At 36.1% G+C, this 20,591-nt stretch overlaps 1 protein-coding gene across 1 annotated transcript in view; it reads left to right on the top strand.

Moving 5' to 3' along the window:
- LOC148953789 (glycine receptor subunit alpha-2-like) overlaps window positions 1-20,591 on the top strand; it is a 222,983-nt gene that overhangs the window by 8,987 nt on the left and 193,405 nt on the right. Inside the window, exon 2 of the mRNA XM_089085900.1 lies at window positions 19,778-19,928. Coding sequence (XP_088942026.1) covers window positions 19,778-19,928 — 151 coding nt within the window. The remainder of the gene's footprint in view (window positions 1-19,777; window positions 19,929-20,591) is intronic.

A 20,591-nucleotide genomic window follows, 5' to 3' on the forward strand; every position in this document is an offset into this window, starting at 1 on the left:
CTATCTATTTTCAATAAGGTTTATTGGATAACCATTGCAAAATATAATATCTTTAATATCGTTTAATTCAGAATTCACATGATTACGTGAACAATTTTTAAAAAATCTGTTGACTAAAGAGATTATTGCCCCTCTTTTCAAAGAAGGGGGGTGATTTGAAGAGAAATGTAGGTACCGATCATTATGGGTTGGCTTTCTCTATATAGAAAATTCAAGGCTAGGAGTATTTTTAAAATCAAAACATCCAAGAAAGGCAGCTATTCTGTATCTTCTAGTTCCATTGTGAACTGCAGATTTGAATAAAAAGAGTTCAAAGGTGCCAAAAAATATCTTAGAGAGTCATGTCAATGCTCCCAAACCGAAAGGATATTATCAAAGAAACGAAACCAGATAAAGTGTTTTAAGTGGAAACTGTCCAAAGCAGATTGTTCTATGAAATCCATGTAAAAATTTGCCAAATAAGGAGACAAAACTGTGCCCATGGATAGGCCCATAATTTGAAGGAAAAATTCCAGAAACTTAAAATACGAAGAGAACTTGTTGCAAAGACAAACAGCCATCATTACTGTGTCAATTTCCGAAGTTTTGTAATCTGACTGTGCAGAATTTTCCTCTAATTTTCTTTGTAAGGCCTGCTCACATTTATGGACATCGTATGAAGTGTATATAGAAACTGCATCCAAACTAGATAAGATAGTTTTTTTGTTGGACTTTAATTTTTTTACTTCTCAACAAGATCTATGAAATTTCTTATATAAGATTTCTGTGTGTTTAAAAGAGTCTTAAAAATGGTGACTAAGAACTTTCCTACACCCGTAGCTGGAGAACTATAGCATGCTACAATCGGACGTAACGGAATATCTTTCTTATGGATTTTAGGCAGACCATAAAAGTTTGGGGCTGAACAACCTTTGGGGTAGAATTTTCTGTACATTTGAAGGGTAATTAGTCTACTGTCTTTTAAAATTCCTAATTCTTTTATCAACCGCTGTGTGCATTTGTCTGTGGGATCAATTTTTATTTCTTTGTAAGTTTTTATCCATTAAAAGGGCATTAACTTTCATTTCAACTTTAGTATTCAGTATAAATTTTTCTATTAGATTTTTTGTTGTTCTTTAGGCCTATTGTCAAAATAATAATTACAAAATTGAAATATTGATGAGTTTAAATAAATACAATTTATCTATAAGCCTACACGCTCACACCTCCCACCCAGACTCCCAAAGAAAATAATAATGTCATAATGTCATATGTACCCAAAGGTTCCACAGATACAAAAATGATAAACTTTGAATCAAATCGTCGTAACAAAAATCCCAAATACTATATGCTGTTGTTTTATACAAAACTTTTAGAAAAGACCAGGAATGCTCTAACACTTGATGATAAAGCTGAAAAAGCATTAACTGTACTCAAAAACTTTTACCTTGACCACATTTGTATTGCACCGCATTTGCTTCACTTTTCTTAAATTGTGAGTAGATTTGGACTTTATCCCTCTCACAAATGATTCACAAAGAGTTGTAAGTAATTAAGATAAGGCTAAAGAATGCAGTATCAAGCGAATGTCACAAAGAATCCACGTTATTGAAGTCTCAATGAGAGCTACCTGATACAATCAGCAGCGAAGACATTTTATAGATGTGACAAAAATGATATTTGATTTTTTTTTCTTTTTCTTTGTAATAAGCTTGGTCAGCTGAACCAGTAGGGTTAATGTGTAAAAAATTCGTTTAACATGTACTTCTTAACAGCCCGTTATTCTAGTTGTTCACTAATCTGTGCATTAGAGCTCTCTAAGCCCGCTAATTAATCTCAGCACATATCTTGACACTCTCAAACAGAAAAGTAAAACTAATAATTCCCACTTTTCAATTTTAACTTTTCCGCTATTGCTCTTTTTTCCATGAAAAAAAGTGTGACTTGTTATAAGTTTGACAGCAGGAGTAGGGGTAGGGCTTGGTCACCATGTTCTCTCCTACGTTTCATACGAATCCAACCCAGCCATTACCCCAAAAAGATTCACAAGGCTAATAGTGAAAAAGAGAAAATAACTAAAAACTTATAATATTAAGACATGTTGTCATTTGGCGTTTTTTTCTAAACAGCAGCGAAACCGATGTTCGGCTCTTCGAAGGTGCAATACAAATGTTTAGTTTTCCTAGCTACATTTAAAATATAGCTTCCTAGATAAAAAAAATTGTACTCATAAACGTAACATATATTCAAGATATAACCCAACTATTACCATGGAACAAAATCATTCAAAAGTTGCTGGAAATCAGAGGCAACGCTATATAGTTGCCTATAGCAAAGACCATAAGGCTCCAATGTTTCATTAAAAAATTTTTTTTTTTCTAGAGGCACTTCATATGGAAGACGTGGTCGTATAAGCTTCAGAGGGGGCTCATTCGATTGGAAATTTTACTGCCCTTTTTAAGAGTCAAAAGTGATGGGAGGGCAACTAGCCCCCCACGCCCCTTTTTTCCAGATGCATCTGATAAAATTTGGAGATGATTTTTTGCTAAAAATAGGTCAAAAATCAGATACCAAATACTCTGAAGTTGACACAACCCCCCAAAGTCCAGGGACAGGCGTCTTAAGTAATGCCCTGCGACATATGTGGTTCTTATTGAAGGTATGATCGTATAAACTTCAGAGGGACTCATTTTATTAGAAACTGAAAGTTCTAAGTAATTAAATATGACGGCACTGGTCCCTTAAGGTTCAAACCAGTGGTGCTGAACTCCGTTTCGTGGCCCTTCAGCCAGGAAGTACAATGGGGGATTCTAGTGCAATGAGAAAGCTCTAGTTCTTTTTTAAGAGTCAAAAGAGGTCATAGGGCAACTATCACTCCATGCCCTTTTTCCCCCGAACGCATTTAATAAAAATTTTGAGATGGCCATTTTGCCAAAAAGGTTTCAAATATGAGATAACAAAAACTTCGGGGTTGACACAGCCCCCCCCCAGAGCCCAAGGGCCAGTGTTGTACTTTATGCCCGGGGGTAAAGGTTTCATGGAAGGGGTGGTGGAATAAACTTCCGAGGGGGCTGATTTGATTTCAAATTGAAAGTTGTAGGCTAGTTCTTTTCTTGAGAGTCAAAAGTGATCAGAGGGCATCTTAATGCCCTCATCCACTCTCTTTTCCCCAAATACATCAGATCAAAATTTTGAGATAGCCATTCTATTGAAAACAGTCTAAATATCAGATAACAAGAACATCGGGGTCAACATAACCCCCCAGATCCAAGAGAAAGGGTTGTTACTCATGCACCGGGAAATATAAGGTTTTTATGGGAGAGGTGGTCGTATAAGCTTCGGAGGGGACTCATATGATTTGAAATTGAAAATTATAATTCCCTTTTTAAGAGCCAAGAATGATCGGATGGTAACGAGCCCCTCCCCCTTCACGCCTTTTTTCCAAGAATGTACCTGATAAAAATTTTGAGATAGTCATTTTGTTCAAAATAGACCAAACACCATAAAACTCCCCGGTTTACACACCCCCCCCCAGATTCTGGGGGTAAGTATTGTAAATTGTGCTCCAGGGCCAATTCTAAGAATCCTATTTCATAGCTTAATTCATTCTTATGTTTCCTATTGTTCAGTCATATGGATGTCTACTTTCCCTTCTTTTCTCAAACCGCTTTCGAATACTTATGATAAAGCTATAAATCTTATCCAGGATGTAAATCGTTCGGCAACTAAACCGTTACTTGATATCAAAAAACTTTATATTCTTTCCTGTGCGTCTTTCGCTTTTCTTCAGCTCCATGGTGATATTCCTAGGTCCCTTAGATTTACGTCTTCTTTTGTGTCTGATCGGTCAAATTATCAACTCCGTAGTTCTTTAAATATCCAAATTCCCCATACACCAACAATAAGATCCGATTTTAATCCTTTCGTTGCGTGTCATTTGACATGGAACACCCTTCCCGATTCGGCTCGAGAATGCCACTCGTTTGGCACCTTCAAAAGACTAGTTAAAATATATTTTTTTCATGTGATTAATTTTCCTTACTTTTGCCTGCTGCCAATAGTTTTTTTCATTTAATTTATTTTTTTATTTTTTTTTATATATATAGATGTTGTGATTCACTGTGGTTTGATAAAGCTTATTTAGTGAACTCTCTTTTTTTTTTTATAGATGTTGTGATTCACTGTAGTTTGATAAAGCGTATTTAGTGAACTCTCTCTTTTTTTTTTTTTTTTTTTTTTTTTTTTTTTTTTTTTATTAAGCAAATGCTTTACATGTTAAAAGTTAAAATGCTTATGTTTATATGTTTAAATATTAATTTTATGTTTATATTGTTTAAATATTAAGCGTTTAAATGTTTAATGTTTATTTTATCTTTTCATAATCCCCCTCCTACAGGCCATGGAGCCTTTGTGGGGATTTGTAGATTGTTATGTAATTATTTTACTGGTATATGGAAAATAAATCTATCTATCTATCTATGGAAGGACTGGTCGTATAAACTTCGGAGGGAGCTCATTCAATTGAAAACTGAAAGTTCCAGTTCCTTTTGGAAGAGTCAAAGGGTACTGGAGAGCAACTGTTCCTCCCTGCCTTCCTTTCCACAAATCCATCCAATCAGATTTTGAGATAACTATTTTCTTAAAATAAGTTCAAAATCAGATAAAAAAAAACTCTGGGGTCGACATAATACCCAAGAGCCCGGTGAAAGGTGTTTTAAGAGTTTAAATCTTGTCAGTAAAATTCTAAAGCCTACTGCGTCACTGGCGCTTCACTGAAAATGAATTATATTGCAAATATTTTCTTTTTCCAGTTATTACAGCATTGAAAATGAAAAATAAATATTACAGTGAAATAAAATCTTGAACTGACGATTTTCGATAATTAATATCATTATAAATCAAATATCCAGTTTGATTTTATTTGTACTTTCCGAGACTGTTCAAGACACATAGTCAAACAGTTCGTGGTAACGAACTGTAAGTAAGGAGCGACCCGGCTCAATGGTAACCGAAAGCGTAGAAAATGGAATTTTGATACCAATAGATACATCAAAAGAATCAGATTTTAATGCTAATTTCAAATATACAAGTTTCATCAAGTTTAGTCCTATTTCTCAAAAGTTACGTGCCTGAGAAAATTTGGCTGATTTTCGAAAAAAGGGCAAAAGACCCCCTAAAATTTATAGAACCCTAATGAAAATCACACCATCATATTCAGCGTATCAGAGAACCCTACTGCGGAGGTTTCAAGCTCCTATATAAAAAATGTGGAATTTTGCATTTTTTGCCAGAAGAAAGATCACGGATGCGTGTTTATTTGTTTGTTTGTTCGTTTTTTTTTTGTTTTTTTTTCTCAGGGGTGATCGTATCGACCCAGTGGTCCTAGAATATCGTGGGCGGGCTCATTCAAACAGAAATTAAAAGTTCTAGTGCTTTTTTTAAGTGACCAAAAAATGGAGGGCAACTAGGCCCCCTCCTACACTCATTTTTTTCCCAAAGTCATCCGATCAAAATTTTGAGATAGCCTTTTTGCTCAGCATGGTCGAAAAATATAATAAATATGTCTTTTAGCATGACTTAATCCCCCAAAGTCCCCGGGGAAAGGGCTGAAAGTTATGAACTTTACCCAATGTTAACATATAGTATTGGTTATTGGGAAGTATACAGACGTTTTCAGGGGGGATTTTTTCTGGTAGTGGGGGGGGGGGGTGGGTGGGGGGTTATTTGGGAGGATCTTACCATGAAGGAAGTTTTAATGGGAGAAGGGACATTGCTATGAAGGGGGCGCCGGATTTCCCACCATTATTTAAAAAAAAGATCAGAAATTATATATAAGAAAAACAAGTTTTTTAACTGAAAGTAAGGACCAACATCAAAACTTAAAACGACAGAAAACATTACGTATATGATTGGGTTCATTCCCTAGTCAATACCTCGCTCTTTAAGCCAAAGATTATTTAGTACTTTCATAAGAGATATTTATTCTAATTAACGGCATTTGTGATTAAGGGGTCATTTTTAAAGAATTGGAACAAAATTCGAACTTTAGCTTAAAGATCAAGGTATTGACAAGAGGGCGAACCCTCTAATATACGTATTAAAAATATTAGAATATAGAGGTTCGTTACGTAAGTTAACTCGTAAGTTATGTATATTTATTACTAATAAAAACGTTCGTAAATAAAATTAAACAGGTTTCGAGAAAGCCATTTAACCAAATAAAAGTAGAATTAATATTCAATTTTTTTAATTATTCATGTACGGTGAGCCAAAATCAAAACCTGCACTAATTCAAAAACGTTCAAAAATTAAATAAAAAAAAACAAATTTTTTTAACGGAAAGTAAGGAACGACGTTAAAACATAAAACGAACAGAAATTATTCCGTATGTGAAAGGGGCTGTCCCCTCCTCAACGCCTCGCTCTTTACGCTAAAGTTTGACTTTCTCACAACTCTATATTTCTTAAACAATAAAAAACTTTAGCGTAAAGAGCAAGGCGTTGAGGAGGGGACAGCCCCTTTCATATACTGAATAATATCTGTTCGTTTTAAGTTTTAACGTCGTTTCTTACTTTCAGTTAAAAAAAACTTGTTTTTTTTTATTTAATTATCAGTAAAGCGCGAATGACGCAGTAGGTTTTACACTTTTACAGTGAGTGAAGGCGGTAATACCCAGACTCTTGTTTGTTGTTATTTTTGTTCGTTTCAAGCACAGTTTATATAATTATCCAGTATGATCTTTCCCTATCTCACCCATTATAAAAACCCGGACCGAGGTGCGATTGCTCCAGAGAACGTTTTTTCAGATATAAACATAAGCGGCATTAGATGTTTTCACGGGTAGACAAAGAATATTCACCTACGGAACAAGTACTGACAAAACCACTTGGCCGGCTCAACCAATAAGTGGACAATAAGTGCAGAAATAAGTGGGAGGAGCTTTTTGTTCGCTCCGAGAATGAAGAGCCAGAAATCATTTTGTGGTAAACTTACTGGATAATTTTATAAACTGTGGTTTCAAGCTTGGTTTGCATATTCAGTTCAAGTTTCATTCGTTCTGAAATGTATTTATTCATTTATAGCAGTACCTATCGAATGTTTGTTTGCAATAATTCTTTATTTAATTTATGGTCGTTTTAGGTTTCATTTATACTTTAATAGCACAGCAATTTTGTTCGTTTTAAGCTTGATTTGCATATTCAAATTGAGCTTTACTCGTTTTAAGATTTATTTATTCACTTATATTAGTACCTGCTCCTTGTTTTTTTGCCATGATTGTTTATTTAATTTCTTTTTGTTTTGGTTTTCATTTATTCTTTCGTAGTAATTTCTGGCCATTTTGAGTTTGAGTCATTGTAGGTTTCTATTTCTTCTCATCTCACTTTACTTTTCTTTCAAAAACTTCTTTTTCGGAAAGTTTTTTTTATCAATCTAAAGAAAGAGAACAGCGGTATAAAAAATTATTATATATATTCTCTATTATCTATATTATATCTATATTATCTATATATATCTATTATCTATATTATCCCTTATTATCATTCTACCCATGATTAATTGATTATACTTCCCTCCGTAAGAAAAATCCACGTTTGATGGTCTTTTTATTCCCTTTATATCCAGATTTGTCACTGAATTTTCAATATATAGCATTTTCTATAGTGTATATAGAAATCATACCAAAGAGTATGGGTGATTGATACTGGCACTAGTGGAAAGTGGCACAAGGACAGTGGAAAGGGGCACTAGTGCAGGAAACTGGCACTAGTGCCGACGAAGAATCACCTACACCATCTTGAGTTTGGCATTCCTTAGAATTTGTTCAGTGTCATAAAAAGTAAAATCTTTTTAACTAGTAGAATTGGCAAAATTATTGTAGTATGAAACATCTTATCTCAGCTTACGAAAAAACCACAAGCCTGAATCTTGAAAAATATGCCAAGAAACGACAAACGCTAGATGACGATGGTGCTTTTATTTGTTGAAACTAGTACCAGTTTCTACTTTTGTAAGTTATTTATACTCCTTGAGGGATATTGTTTAGTTTAGAGTGTATTTCAATTTCTATTGTTAGTTTAGTTTATTTAGTTTAGTTTAGTTAGTTTATAATTCTATATTTAGTTTAGAATGTATTTCAAATTTTAAATTCTATAGTGTATTTGTATTATAATTAAGAGTGTATTTCAAATTCTCAGAGTTTTAAAAGTAAGTAAAAAAAATTTTTAAATCATTTCACGGTCACGGGTAGTATTTTCTAATGGTTTAAGTACGGGAAAATTTATAAAAATTATAAAACGTGTATTAGTATCATGTATTCTCTTTCGAGGATTTTTCGCAATATTATGTTAATTTGTAGTAGTATTTCATCAATATTAATTTTTTTAGGTCCCTTTTTAGAAATTTTTTCTTAGGATTTGGAATAGTATCAATCGTTTCTTATCCCGAATCTTACAAATGAGAATGCTGAATCAAGAATCAATACTGAATCAGTGAATCAATAATTTCTCTTTTTTATTTATAGTTCATATTCGAACAAAAATTGACAGGGGCAATTTCGTTTTGGCACAAACAGCTCATGTAACATTTATTACCAATATCATAGTCGCTTTATTGCGGGTAATAACCTGGACTAGTCCCGCGTTCCGTCATGATGCGATTCGCAGAAAAACGTAATTCGAAAAACACCTAAGAAAGCGCATAAAAGCGCTTGGAAAATCAAAGGTATGATGCTGACGAATTGCAGCTACATATTGCGTCTGACGAGAAAAGGAATTTTAATCCCTTTGTCACTGATGAACTTCTATTATTGCTATACGGAGGTAAAAGAATAGTAATTCGCAGATTGTAACACATAAGTAATTGAACAATCTGAGGATCATTTGAATCCCGGGATTTTTTTTCGCAAGCGTTGGAGAATTTTAACGCATGAAGATTTGTGTTTTTCGGAAAAAAAAGAAAAGAAAAAACACTGAAAAAGAATCGTCCGCAATTCATAAAATTATAACGGCTTTCTGCAAAACACAGCATATGGGAATTAAGGGTCATACATGGTCTACGTATAGCCTCAAGATGTAGGAAGTAGATAGCAGCAAATGTTTTGATGCAAGTCAGAGCCAGTAAAGATTTTTTTATGCTTTTATAAATTACCCATATACGTCTCTAAGCAGTCTCTGAATACCCTTTGAAAGGTTGGGCAATACATTCTCGGAAAGAGCTACTAGATGATAGAGCTAGTTAAAGTTGGGAAGTTAGATTACCTAACTTTTAGATAGGGCTTCTTTCTTCCTTCAAAACAGAAGATACAAGAGACAAGATAAGCCATTTTCGTTTATAAATGAGATAATAAAACACAAAACGTCGTTCCGAATGGACTCGATGGCCGAGGGGCTAATAACTGACCGTCGCAGGTTTCCCTTCCTTCATGCCTCCGGCACACCTGAAACAGCGTGTTTCTGGAAGCGAGGGAACACAGTTTTATCTTTGGCTTATGGAAAGCGTATGGCGCGTTTTTTACGACGGCAAACTTTCTCCTCTTGAGAGGTTATCTTTACTTGGTTGTGTTGTTTACTGCGTTCGACATTGGAGATCCTGGGTTCTAAAAAGTGGACATTATGCTTTGAACGAGAATTTTATTACCACAAACCTTTACCATTGCCTAGAGATAAATATGCATTCCCTAGTGCTTCTGATTCGTCGATTCACTCTCCGACATGAATAGCCAACCGTGTGAAGATTTTTTTTTTAGGAAGATGCGGTCTCAAACCAGCACTTACAGTACTGTAATAAACTTTTCGTTCCTCCAACTTCTACATCGAATTCGTCGATATGAAAGTATAACGGATTTTGAAGCTCAATATTCTAATGAACAGTTGTCCTTGCCCGAGGCCAAGCGAGTTAGATCCATTAGTGTTGTGTCTGTCAGTTCCGATTCTTCTTTGCCCGGGGACGATGAAATCAAGCTCGAGCTAGGGCGAGCTCGTATTGAAAGCCAGCGAATAATAAAAGCCTTGATACCCGACGACGTACTTTCTGCTTTCGGTCACCAAGTACCGAATGTTCGTCTTTCTGTACTTCACGACAGTGACTCAGACGATGACTCAGAGGAAAATACTCTGTCCGATAAGCAGGAAAAGGCTTCCGCGACTGAAGCTGAATCGGGCTCGGAAAGTGACGGCATCTTTGAAGATTTGCCAGTGATTGCTCACTGTGTGAAACACCAAGTTGAGAAAAATTGGGTTAGTGAGCCTGTGACGAACATGAAGAATTCTAAGTTTCGTCTTGTCAAGACTTCTGACGGCTCCATAACACCAATAAAAAAAATCCACGCTGTTGTGGCTTCTGAGGGAAAGCTCTGAGCAGCTGAGTAGTGACCGATTAAAACGGGTGATGGTCCAGGGCCGACGAGTAGGACTATGTGAGTCGCCAAAAACCAATGCAGAGGTCACTGTGAAATCGGAATTTCGTATCGGTTAATGGTGCGTTTACAGACCGGTTGGCAGGGGAAAGAGAGTATTCGTTGGGCGGGTCATACAGTTTGGCTACTTGTCTGGGCGAGGATGCCACTCTGTTGACACGCAGAATATGGCGATGCCGTTCCCTGACGACAGTAGGAATTCTGTGCCAGTGGTTCCAGCTGAATGCTGATCTAACAATAACTACCGCATTGGTAGCCCAGGGTTACTGTGACTCCAGCCTGTATATCATGCATTCAGCAGAACCCGTTTCTATGGAAATTGGCACCAACATTGTCTTTGGCTTTAACTCAGACGTCTTCACAAAGTTGAATTCATTTATCCAGAAGAAAGGGTTCCACTTTTTTATGTCTCGTCAGCATCGCAATCATCATGTTAAAAATGGCACCTAAACGCAAAACTGACCTCAAGACCAAAACCACCACCCTCGCCATGTTCTGTGTGTCAACAGAAGGAATTTTGTTTAAAATTTTCCAGAGGTAGTTGTTATTTTTTTCTCTCCCCTCCTCCTCTCCACTCGGTGATATTTTAATACAAAAACATATAAACCTTACAACTTTATACATTATCATATCACCTAAACTTAAAAAAAAAAATTATTATATATCAGTCAATGTATTAGTGGACATGAAGACACACTACCATTTAACTTTTTTCTTGCCAAATATCTATCGCTTCCCACGTTCCAGGGTGTCCTTCCCCCTCTAGGAGACACTTTTCCGGTGGCATTTTTACTTCAATTTCTTAAAATTCATATCCTTCAATTTTTACTAATACGAATTCGAATTTTAAAGGTGGTCTTCCAAAAGGCTTACTCTTACAAATTTAAAATTTTTTAACAAAGAAAAATCTATTTGCTCTCCCTTAGACTGGGCGTCCTCCGTCCACAAGAAACCCAATCCTTGCGGTGGCACTTTTTTCCTTTTTTCAGTCCTTTTTACGACCAACCTTAATCAACAAATAAACAAAATACAACCAACCCATCAACAAAAAACCGAAAATAACCTTAATACCGACGTGCATGAGGGCGCAGAACTGAACAGAATCTTGAACCATATCTCCTACGGACGAGGATACCACCAACGGCGGGGCTGGTCCTTCCAGCTCAAGTGCGTGTGCCCCTCGTCCCCCATTCGCTTGAGTTCTTGATATCATTTTATGAGTCTCAAATGCATTCCGAGATCTAGGGCAGCGGAAGCGATGAATATCATCGGAAAACTTGTTATGCTCAGTAGAAGACTTAGTATTAGAAGACTTAGTGTTTATACTTGTGCTAACCGAGCTTAGTTTGATTTACTGAAGTTCATTTGTCCGGTTTCTCAGGGTTGTCATTTGAGTTGTGATTATCGAGATGATTACTGAAACGTACCAATAAATATCTGACAAACTAGTTATTCTTTTTTTAGTTGGTTGCTTTACTTAGCGCTTTTTGCTAATAACTCGGCAGTAACAGTTTTTCTGACTGTTGCTTTACAGTTTTCTCTTCAAATACCCAAAAGCCTGGGTTTAATACCAAGAAAATTGGATTCTAAGTACATTCGGGAAAAAGATATCTGTGTTTCTTCCGGATTCTTTCGTGTCAAAGCAGCAGATTCCTTTTTTTTTAGTACAATTAAGAATCCGAGATCCAAGTGTACGTCATGGCACAGCCACTAAATGGAAAAGCAGGTACGATAAAAGGGAAAGGGACGTGTGAAGACGTGATAAAAGGCAACTTTTACCACTGGCCAAGCCATATTGAATAGGGCTGCGAAGCGTGACGTCAGTTCTTGGGCGGGAGATTCAAATAACGATGAAACGTGGATGCATAGACACGTTTTTTCGGAACTTTGGCGAAATGTTTTTGCCTAAAATATTTGTCGTAGACCCTACTAATCCACCAGAACGTTTTTAAGTCAAGATAATACTAGAAATATTGACAATCAGTTGTTAGTTACAACTAGAAACCACGTTTCACGGTACTTTGAATTTCGCACCTTGCTTTTTACGTCATCACCGCGCAGCCCTATGTTGTATAACTTAAAAACCATGTTCCGGGATTTTTTTGAAGAAAAATCGGAATTTTATTTTTGAGCTGGTGGCAACGCTGCATGTGTAATAAGAAAAAGTGACACCATCAGTGCCATCGTAGGGTTACCTAGTTTTTGCATGGATATTAACAACTTGCAATCTTCCGTTCTTCTTCTTCAGGTACATATCAGTTGTTTTCAGTCTTGGGGGTTCTTTTCCTTGCCAAATAAACCCGTAAATGATTTTTTCCAAGTTTCAAAAGATCGCTTTTGAAGGTGCTGAAAAATTCGACAGATACCGAATAACAGGCAAACTTTTATATTTACATATTACGCCCTTTGGAATATGCCTCTGGCGTGCCTCCGTGCCTAATACCTCCAGGTGTCCCTCAAAATGCCCAGTTGTTAACCCCTCGTCGATGGCTTCTTGGTTTGGATGATGAAAATATTTTCTAAATACTAATCTGAATTAATTTTAAAAATTACAAGGGTAATTGTAATGATTGGAAACTTAAAGAAAAAATAATTGCTAAATTTGCTGCCGTAGGCCAAATACATAAGGGTGTATTTCGTGAGGTGGTTAGCAGGATAAGCTTCACTCACTGGATTAGCTCTGATCACCACAAGCAAATATTTCTTAGACAAATTCTCGCAGGGATGCAAGAATTGGTTGGACATAGGATGGTAATCCAGGTTACCAATCAAAGTTTTTTTTTCCTGGCTAGTGATTTTTAGCACCAAATTCAAGCTATGGTACACATGGTTTCAGAACAAATTAAAAATTTCACTGTCACCTTTAATTGTATAAAATTACTTTCATCAAATAAAGAGCATTTTAAAAAGTCTCCAAAATCGTATTTCAGGCTAACTAATAATTAATTCATAATGCCAATTTATTGATATAAATTGTTGGGGTAATCGAAGTGTGTTTGATTTGATTCAAATGAATCTGTACAGCCAATAAATGTTCATAAAGAATTCTCTATAACAATCGTTCATTTTGAATATACGGCATATTTTTGGAGGCGAATACACCACCATGTAGCAACGTGGCAATGTGGTTTCTGTATTTGGAAGGCTATATAATATAAGTTTTTGAGACATCTCATGGTAGTATTTTGGCCCTATTTTAGTAAATATTTATGTTTTGGGCCGCTAAACGATAAAGACTTTCATTTTGCTGTGGCATAATCACTTATGTTACTTAAAAAGGAGCTGAAACTTTCAATTAGATGAGCCTACTTTCACTCAGTCATAATCTCGCAGCCTCTCACTCAGAACGATCATCAGTTGTCTCTCTCTTCACTGTTTTAAAGATCTCCCATCTTTGCTCAGGGCCATGGTTTTTCTCCTCATTCAAGTTTAGTGCATCGAAACGGTTCATCAGCTCCATGTTTAGCGTTTGCTGAACTTCTTTGTCTTGCAGCTTACCAATGCTGATTTGGGCTTTTTGTTTATTCTTTCTCCAAGCTGCAAGATGCAGTACAATTTTCGCAGGAACTACCCTTTTATGAGACCCCCATTTTGAGCTTGTGTCCGCACTGTTAAAAGAAAGCAAATCCAATACTGATCTTTTCCAGGTTTTGAGCTTTGGCGGACAAGTATTAAGCCAACACCATCACTGGAGAGCCATATCAACAGTTAGCTTGGCTTGTACTGAAATCTAGGATTGGTTACAAGAAGATTATTCATCAAGGCATAGTTTACCAGTCTTTGACCATTTTCGTTTCTGTGTCCCAGTCTGAACTTTCCAAGGACTTTGGGCATTTGTCAAATCAGACAGACTAATCCTCGCACTGAAATCCCCAGCAACAATCAGGTAGTCTCATACAGCAACTGAAAAAGACACTTCATCCGCATAGAATTCATCCTTAGCAGCAACAGTAGCACACGAATAAGGGTGTATGTGGGGAGAAAGAACACATTTGCAGGGCTTCCTTTAAGCCTAAATCAGGCCAGTCTGGGAGAAATAGGTTCCAACTCAAGAAGTGTGTTTCTGGTTCTTTAGCTCATAATGAAACCATTGCCATAGCTTCCCGAGTTTTCTTCTGCTTCAAAAAAGATAAATTGGAACTAATGCAACGTATTGGACGCTGTAATTACTGTAAAGCAAGAACCGAAGATTCTGCAGATATGGCTTGTTTTCGTTGACTTCGACTTTGTCACCATATATGAAGTTGTGTCCCATGCCGGGAACGCCGTGGCATGGTGAGCTTGCTTATTTCTTGACGCCCGTGCCAAGGGGGTTGAGTCACTTTCCAGGCACACCTAAGCTGTACTAGTAACTATTCTTGTTATGACATCCATCCAAATTTCTTTCGAATAGAGTTGATAGCAAGGTCCCCAGTCTTGTGGATACCCCTCCAGGGTCCAGACAGCCCTTTGCAGGGGACGTTGTCCACAAATCTTGACATTACATCCGGTCACAGTTATTCTCCTATAGAGGATCTTCCCACGATCATGTTCTACTTCCCCGAGCAATTTGACTGTTTACTGGGAGATGGTTTGTAACTAACAGGACATGGTCACAAACCGGCGGGCTTTGCTGAGTATTCATTCGAGGCACTTTCTTCCTCCTTTTCCTGTATTTACGGCCCCAAGCAAGAGTGCCCTAGCTTCCATTATGGACCCCAGGAACTAGGCCCCCTTTGGTCTGCACCTCTTACTCATTTGAGGTACCCTACATCTCTGTGAGGCGTTTCCTGATGATAAAATGATCAGCTGTATTTTTTAGGGCACATAGGATAATAATTTACGTTTTGAGTTTTAATGATACTCTCGGAAGAAAATTGCGTTCTTAACTTACTTTATATTCGTTTGTAATATAATATTGAGGTATTTTAGGAATTTATCTCCTGAATCAGTTTTCATGTTATTCATTCATTTCATTGGAAAGAATTTTTGAGTTTTCAATCTATACAATTATCGCTCGTTTAAAGAGACTAGATATAGCACGCTAAAATAAGACATTCCTTATTCATTTGTCATTTTCTACAAAGCAGTTTGTCATCTTATGTAATTTTGCAATATTTTTTCGAAAAAATTGGTATCTTGGGATATTTTCGCACAAAAAAACGATTTAGATTGGTCAAAAGTCTAAGAAAATTTGTTAAGAGCCTCAACTTTGTTTTTTTGCAAATGACGTCATGTGCTATGTTAGTACATCATATAAGCATTGCCTATGACATCCTGTAAGCAATTTCTTAAATGATGTCATGCGTTGCATTAATAAGATTATTGAGTTTCTAACGCATCAGTTATTTAAGACACGGGCGGGTAGAAGCTTTACGAAAACGCCAATTAGAGTGTGTCAAAAATGAAAATGAAGAGCAATGACACACGCGTTTGGAAGACATGTGACATCGAGCAAATGAGCGGGTCAAAAATGAAACTGAAGAGCAAAGACCACTCCTTGAATTTTTTTTTTTTTACACCGATACATTTCGGTCCAATTTAGCAAAATGGCAAACATTATGCAGGTGAAACTATGTCTTTGATTAAACTGCCATGGGTGTCACCCAAGAGAGGCAAGGAGAAAGGTGGCCCCCTTAAGAAATGAGTGGGCCCCTTGAGAGTAGAGAAATTTGCAGTAAAGCAGTATTTTCTGTTCCACAGTTCTTAAATCAAAGAACAAATTTATCTTCCATAAAAAGATTTTCTTTCTGGTATGCACGAACAGGAAAATAATAAAGAAATATTACTAGGTCAATATTGTTTCTTAATGGTGGTTTTAATGGTTACTCCAAAATCAAGAGAGAAATATACACTTCAATGATCTAAGTGATATATAAACGAAGGGGTAGCATGTACAGTAGAAATGGCAGCGTAATTTGTTTTATTTCTGATTTACAATATGATACGAAGTCAAGTATCGTATATAAATTTGAAATAAAAAAAAATTAAAATATCATGGTTATACTTTTATTTGACTGGTGTTGAAAAAAAGTCTAACATAGAACATACTTTCGTAGTTGCATGCACCTATTGCCTTTACAAATGAAACAAATGTTATTTTTGAAGACATGCTGTTACATAGAAGTAGCCTCAAAACTTAATAGTAGAAAAATTCATTCGCTTATTTGTCACTGATTCTCTATCTATATTTTCTTTTATTAAAAGCTTTATTTTGCCTATCAATTTTCAAAAATTGTCATTATTGAGATAAACGGCTTAATCGTTGGCTCAAATCTCAGCTCCATGCGTCTAGCGTCGGAACGTATTTTCCAAATGTAGGGGGTTTTTCTGGTCAATTTTTCCACAGAAAACACGAAAAAGGATATTTTCAAATGAAAACCCGAAACAAGCTTTTTCTTCAAACTACGGGAATTGTACCCTCCCAATTGGTATCATTGCTGTTGGCTTTATTGCCAAGAAGCAATACCAAAGCACTGGGGGGGGGGTGTAGACCTACGCATTATATGTTACACAACGCCATACACTGTATAGGGAAATGCTACAGGTAACCAGTCAAACGAGTATTTGCAAACGAGTAAAGCGTGGTTTGTCATTCCGTTTTCAATATTTAAACTATTGTTTTGGGGGGTTCAGGGGGGGGAAAAGGTATCTAGATTAGGTTAGGTATTTAATATATGCTATGTTACGCGCTAATTTGGCCACTCTGGGCAAGCCCTACCTGGTGTATATGATTTCTGAGAGTCGACCACTCTTTGGAATTTGAGCCATAAATTAAAATATGTACCAGCGATATTCCGATTCTTACGTGGCTTCAGTAACGAATAAATTAAATTCTAAAGCAAGTAGTCAGAAGTGAGGGTTGAGGCCGATAGAAGCCACATTGATTTTTGTAATTTTACTTAATTGAAGCTTTAGTTGAAGTTATTCGTACAAAAAACTTTGATTTAAACATTGAAACAACCCCTCAATCGCACCATTGGCACTTTTTTCTACGGCTGAAATGTTTGAAAGCAGCGGGTTATTTGATTCATTGGTTGACTCATTTTCTCCAATTTTTTTCATTATTTTTGCAATATAATTTTACATTTAGTTTTGCAAAGTATTCTTCATAAAAAGTATTATAATCGCTTTTGCAATATAATGGTGCTTATCGATTTTTCCAGATAGTCCCATTTAGCATACACCATGCAAGCCACAAGTCCCACCACGACCTGAAATGCCTTTTGGGAAGCTATGGACTCTAACATAAAAATAATAGCGTGTTTTCTTTAAACTTGAATGTTTAATGGTAGGAATAAAATAGAAAGAACAATCGTTACAGTTGATTGACGAGACAAACACAGTCATAAACTCAAATACGTGTCTAATAACTTAGATGGTAAAACTTGTTGAGAACTTTAAGTTCTCTTATGTTGTTCTTCTTATGTTTTTCATCTAGGCCTTGTGCCATGTGTTATTATTTTATTTGCATGTTAACCAATTAATATGTAGTCTAAGTTTAGAGCTAACAATATGCTTAATGTGACTATTTATATAGTATTTTGTAGACTGTATTTAGTTTTCCTCCCATGTATTTAGCCTTAGTCTTCACGAGAAGAATGTCTTCCCCAACCTTCACTCACTTAGAATGGATTTTGTTGCAACATTTTTTTTTCTAGCCTGTTATTTTCACAAATTTCTTTTTCAGAAATATTTCTATATTAGTATACTGTCACTGTTTTACTTAATTTAGACAATTTACTTAATTTAGACAATTAGACAATAGCAGTTTAAGCATTTATACAAAATTCAAAACGAAATGAAACATGGAGTTGGTTTATAAATCAACTACTGATATGATTCGTCATAATTTTATGTCATCTCAGATTGAGGACACCACTCCTCATCTACTACTGTTAAAACCTTCTGCTTTCTCTAATCAGTGTTAAAATCATCATTCCTTCCTAACCTGGGACCACTGGCAGATCCAGGGGGTGGGAGGAGGGGGGCACTCCCCAAGATTTTCTCTGCCACCTTCTTTCCTGTTTCTTTTTTATTTTTTCACTCTTTTTTTAGAATAGATTTGTCAATTTGGTCAATTATTGGCACTTTTTTCACATTGCCCCCTCCCCTTCCAAGATTTTGCTCATTGGCACCCGTGTCTCAGTCTGCTCTCCCCCAGATTTTGCTCTAGATCTGCCCCTGTCTGAGACAGCTAGCTATTCTCTTACCATCGTACATAGTTTAGTATAATTAACTGTTTTATGCTAGTGGACTTCATCCATATAGAAAATACTCCAAAGCATCCTATGCCTTCCTTCTAGATATGTATGGGATGCTGTCTCGGTCCTTTCTTTCTTGAAATATCCTGTAAACACCCTCATTTGCTATCTTTATTTCTAAAATAATCCTTAAACAATTTTTTTTAATAAGGCCAACCAGATATGTTTCGTTTTTTAGATGGCACAATTCTGCATGGTGCTTAACTGGTATTCAAATAGCCTAAAAAAAAAACAGGATTAATTTTTTTCGGTTTGGGGTTCTTTTTCTTGATATTTTGACATTTGGTATATTACGATTTGAAATCCTTCGTCCGTCAGGACAGGGGTCCTGGCCTCGCTCGTTAATTTGTTGGAACGGTGATCAGGGATGTGACTCTGTAGATATGCCATAGTCGATCTAGCTCTAAATGGGTACCTGAAGATAGCGTTGATGGATCTAAATGGGCACCATCAACGTTATGATATGACATTAGTAAAACGCAAACGATAATTGGGAGTCAATGTTAAAATATTATTAAAAGTAATAATATCTACAGTGTCGTCTAGTAAAGAGACATAACTGTTTGCTACCGACAAAGGAGAATGATTTCAGAAATTCTAGCAATTAGAAAAGCCACAAGTGATCATTAGAGGAGTGGGATAAAAACGGATAAAGATCTTCCAGAGCTATCAAAGGCTCATAGGCTGGTAAATCCACATCTCATTTGTTGGGTCTTTTTTTTACAGATACAGGTAGCAAGCCTCTCAACCCGCCTTGTGTCAGTGGGGATCAATTCATGAGCTATAGAGTATGGTTAACTTATAAGAGTGGAAACTATTGGCAAAATATCCATCAGTGCCATCCAGTGTTATTTGACACTTTTATCTGGTGAAATTTGGCATTTTTCAAGCCTTGTAATCGTTTTTCTGTCAGGAACTGAAATCAGACACTCATTACTACACTAAATTCACTAACTACACAAATTAAATTAATTATTCTTATTAATAAATTGATAAAAATGCAAAGAATCACCAAACGCTAGGTGGTGTTGAGGTTTTCTTCCGACACTAGCGCCAATTCCCACTATCTTTGAACAACAGCCTCAATCCAAAGTGCTACCATAGGGTTAATACAAGAGTAATTACTGTTTATTATTTGCAGATTTTCTAGCTGCTTGGAATTTGCTGATATTTTACCAAAAGATCAGGAGTATGATAAAATGGCGCCCCCGAAGAAAGATCTTGGAGAATCTACAGTCGTGTATTTCCATGTAACTGTGATGGGGCTGGATTCAATCAACGAAAATTCAATGGTAAGGGTTTTTTGCTCATATTCATTATTCCAATTGTTTTATTTAGTTTTAGAGAGCTAATTCATCAAAGTCAATCTACAAAATTTGAAAAACAAATGAAATCTATTGATATGGACAGTTGCGCCATTTAAGATGGTCGAAAATATTTTAAGAGACGACGAAATTTTGGGTTTAGATAAAAGTTCTGATGATGATTACTGTACATGTGACTGAAATATTCAGTATTTTTTGTGAATTATCACTATCTAATAAAAGGATTTATCCCTATTCGAACTTTTAGTTACTGTCACGGAAAGGCAGTGTGGTCTTCGAAATTGTCTACGAAATTTTAGGTGTAATCAACTAAAATAGAAGTAGCAGCATTTCTTAAAGTATATACTTGGGAGGATATTTTGGGAGGGCTGAGAAAAATAAAGAGGATTTCTTTTAAGGTGGAAATAGAAAAATGTAGCCAGATTTAAAAGCGTGGCTAGAATTTTCATAAATTTAGGTAGCCAACATTTGATTCATCGTTCAAGTACTTCTGAAGTCTTTCACTTCTGAATGAATGTCTGGCAATAGTTAAAACTTTTTGTACTTGTTCAATGAGTGGAAATTTGTTAGCCTATCAACAATTATTATTGCTATTTGGGGAGCCAGGTTAAGGTCCTTTATACAACAGTG

This window comes from Artemia sp. Qi Xiang Cuo, chromosome 3, assembly GCF_049724085.1.
Source record: "Artemia sp. Qi Xiang Cuo chromosome 3, ASM4972408v1, whole genome shotgun sequence".
NCBI lineage: Eukaryota > Metazoa > Arthropoda > Branchiopoda > Anostraca > Artemiidae > Artemia > Artemia sp. Qi Xiang Cuo.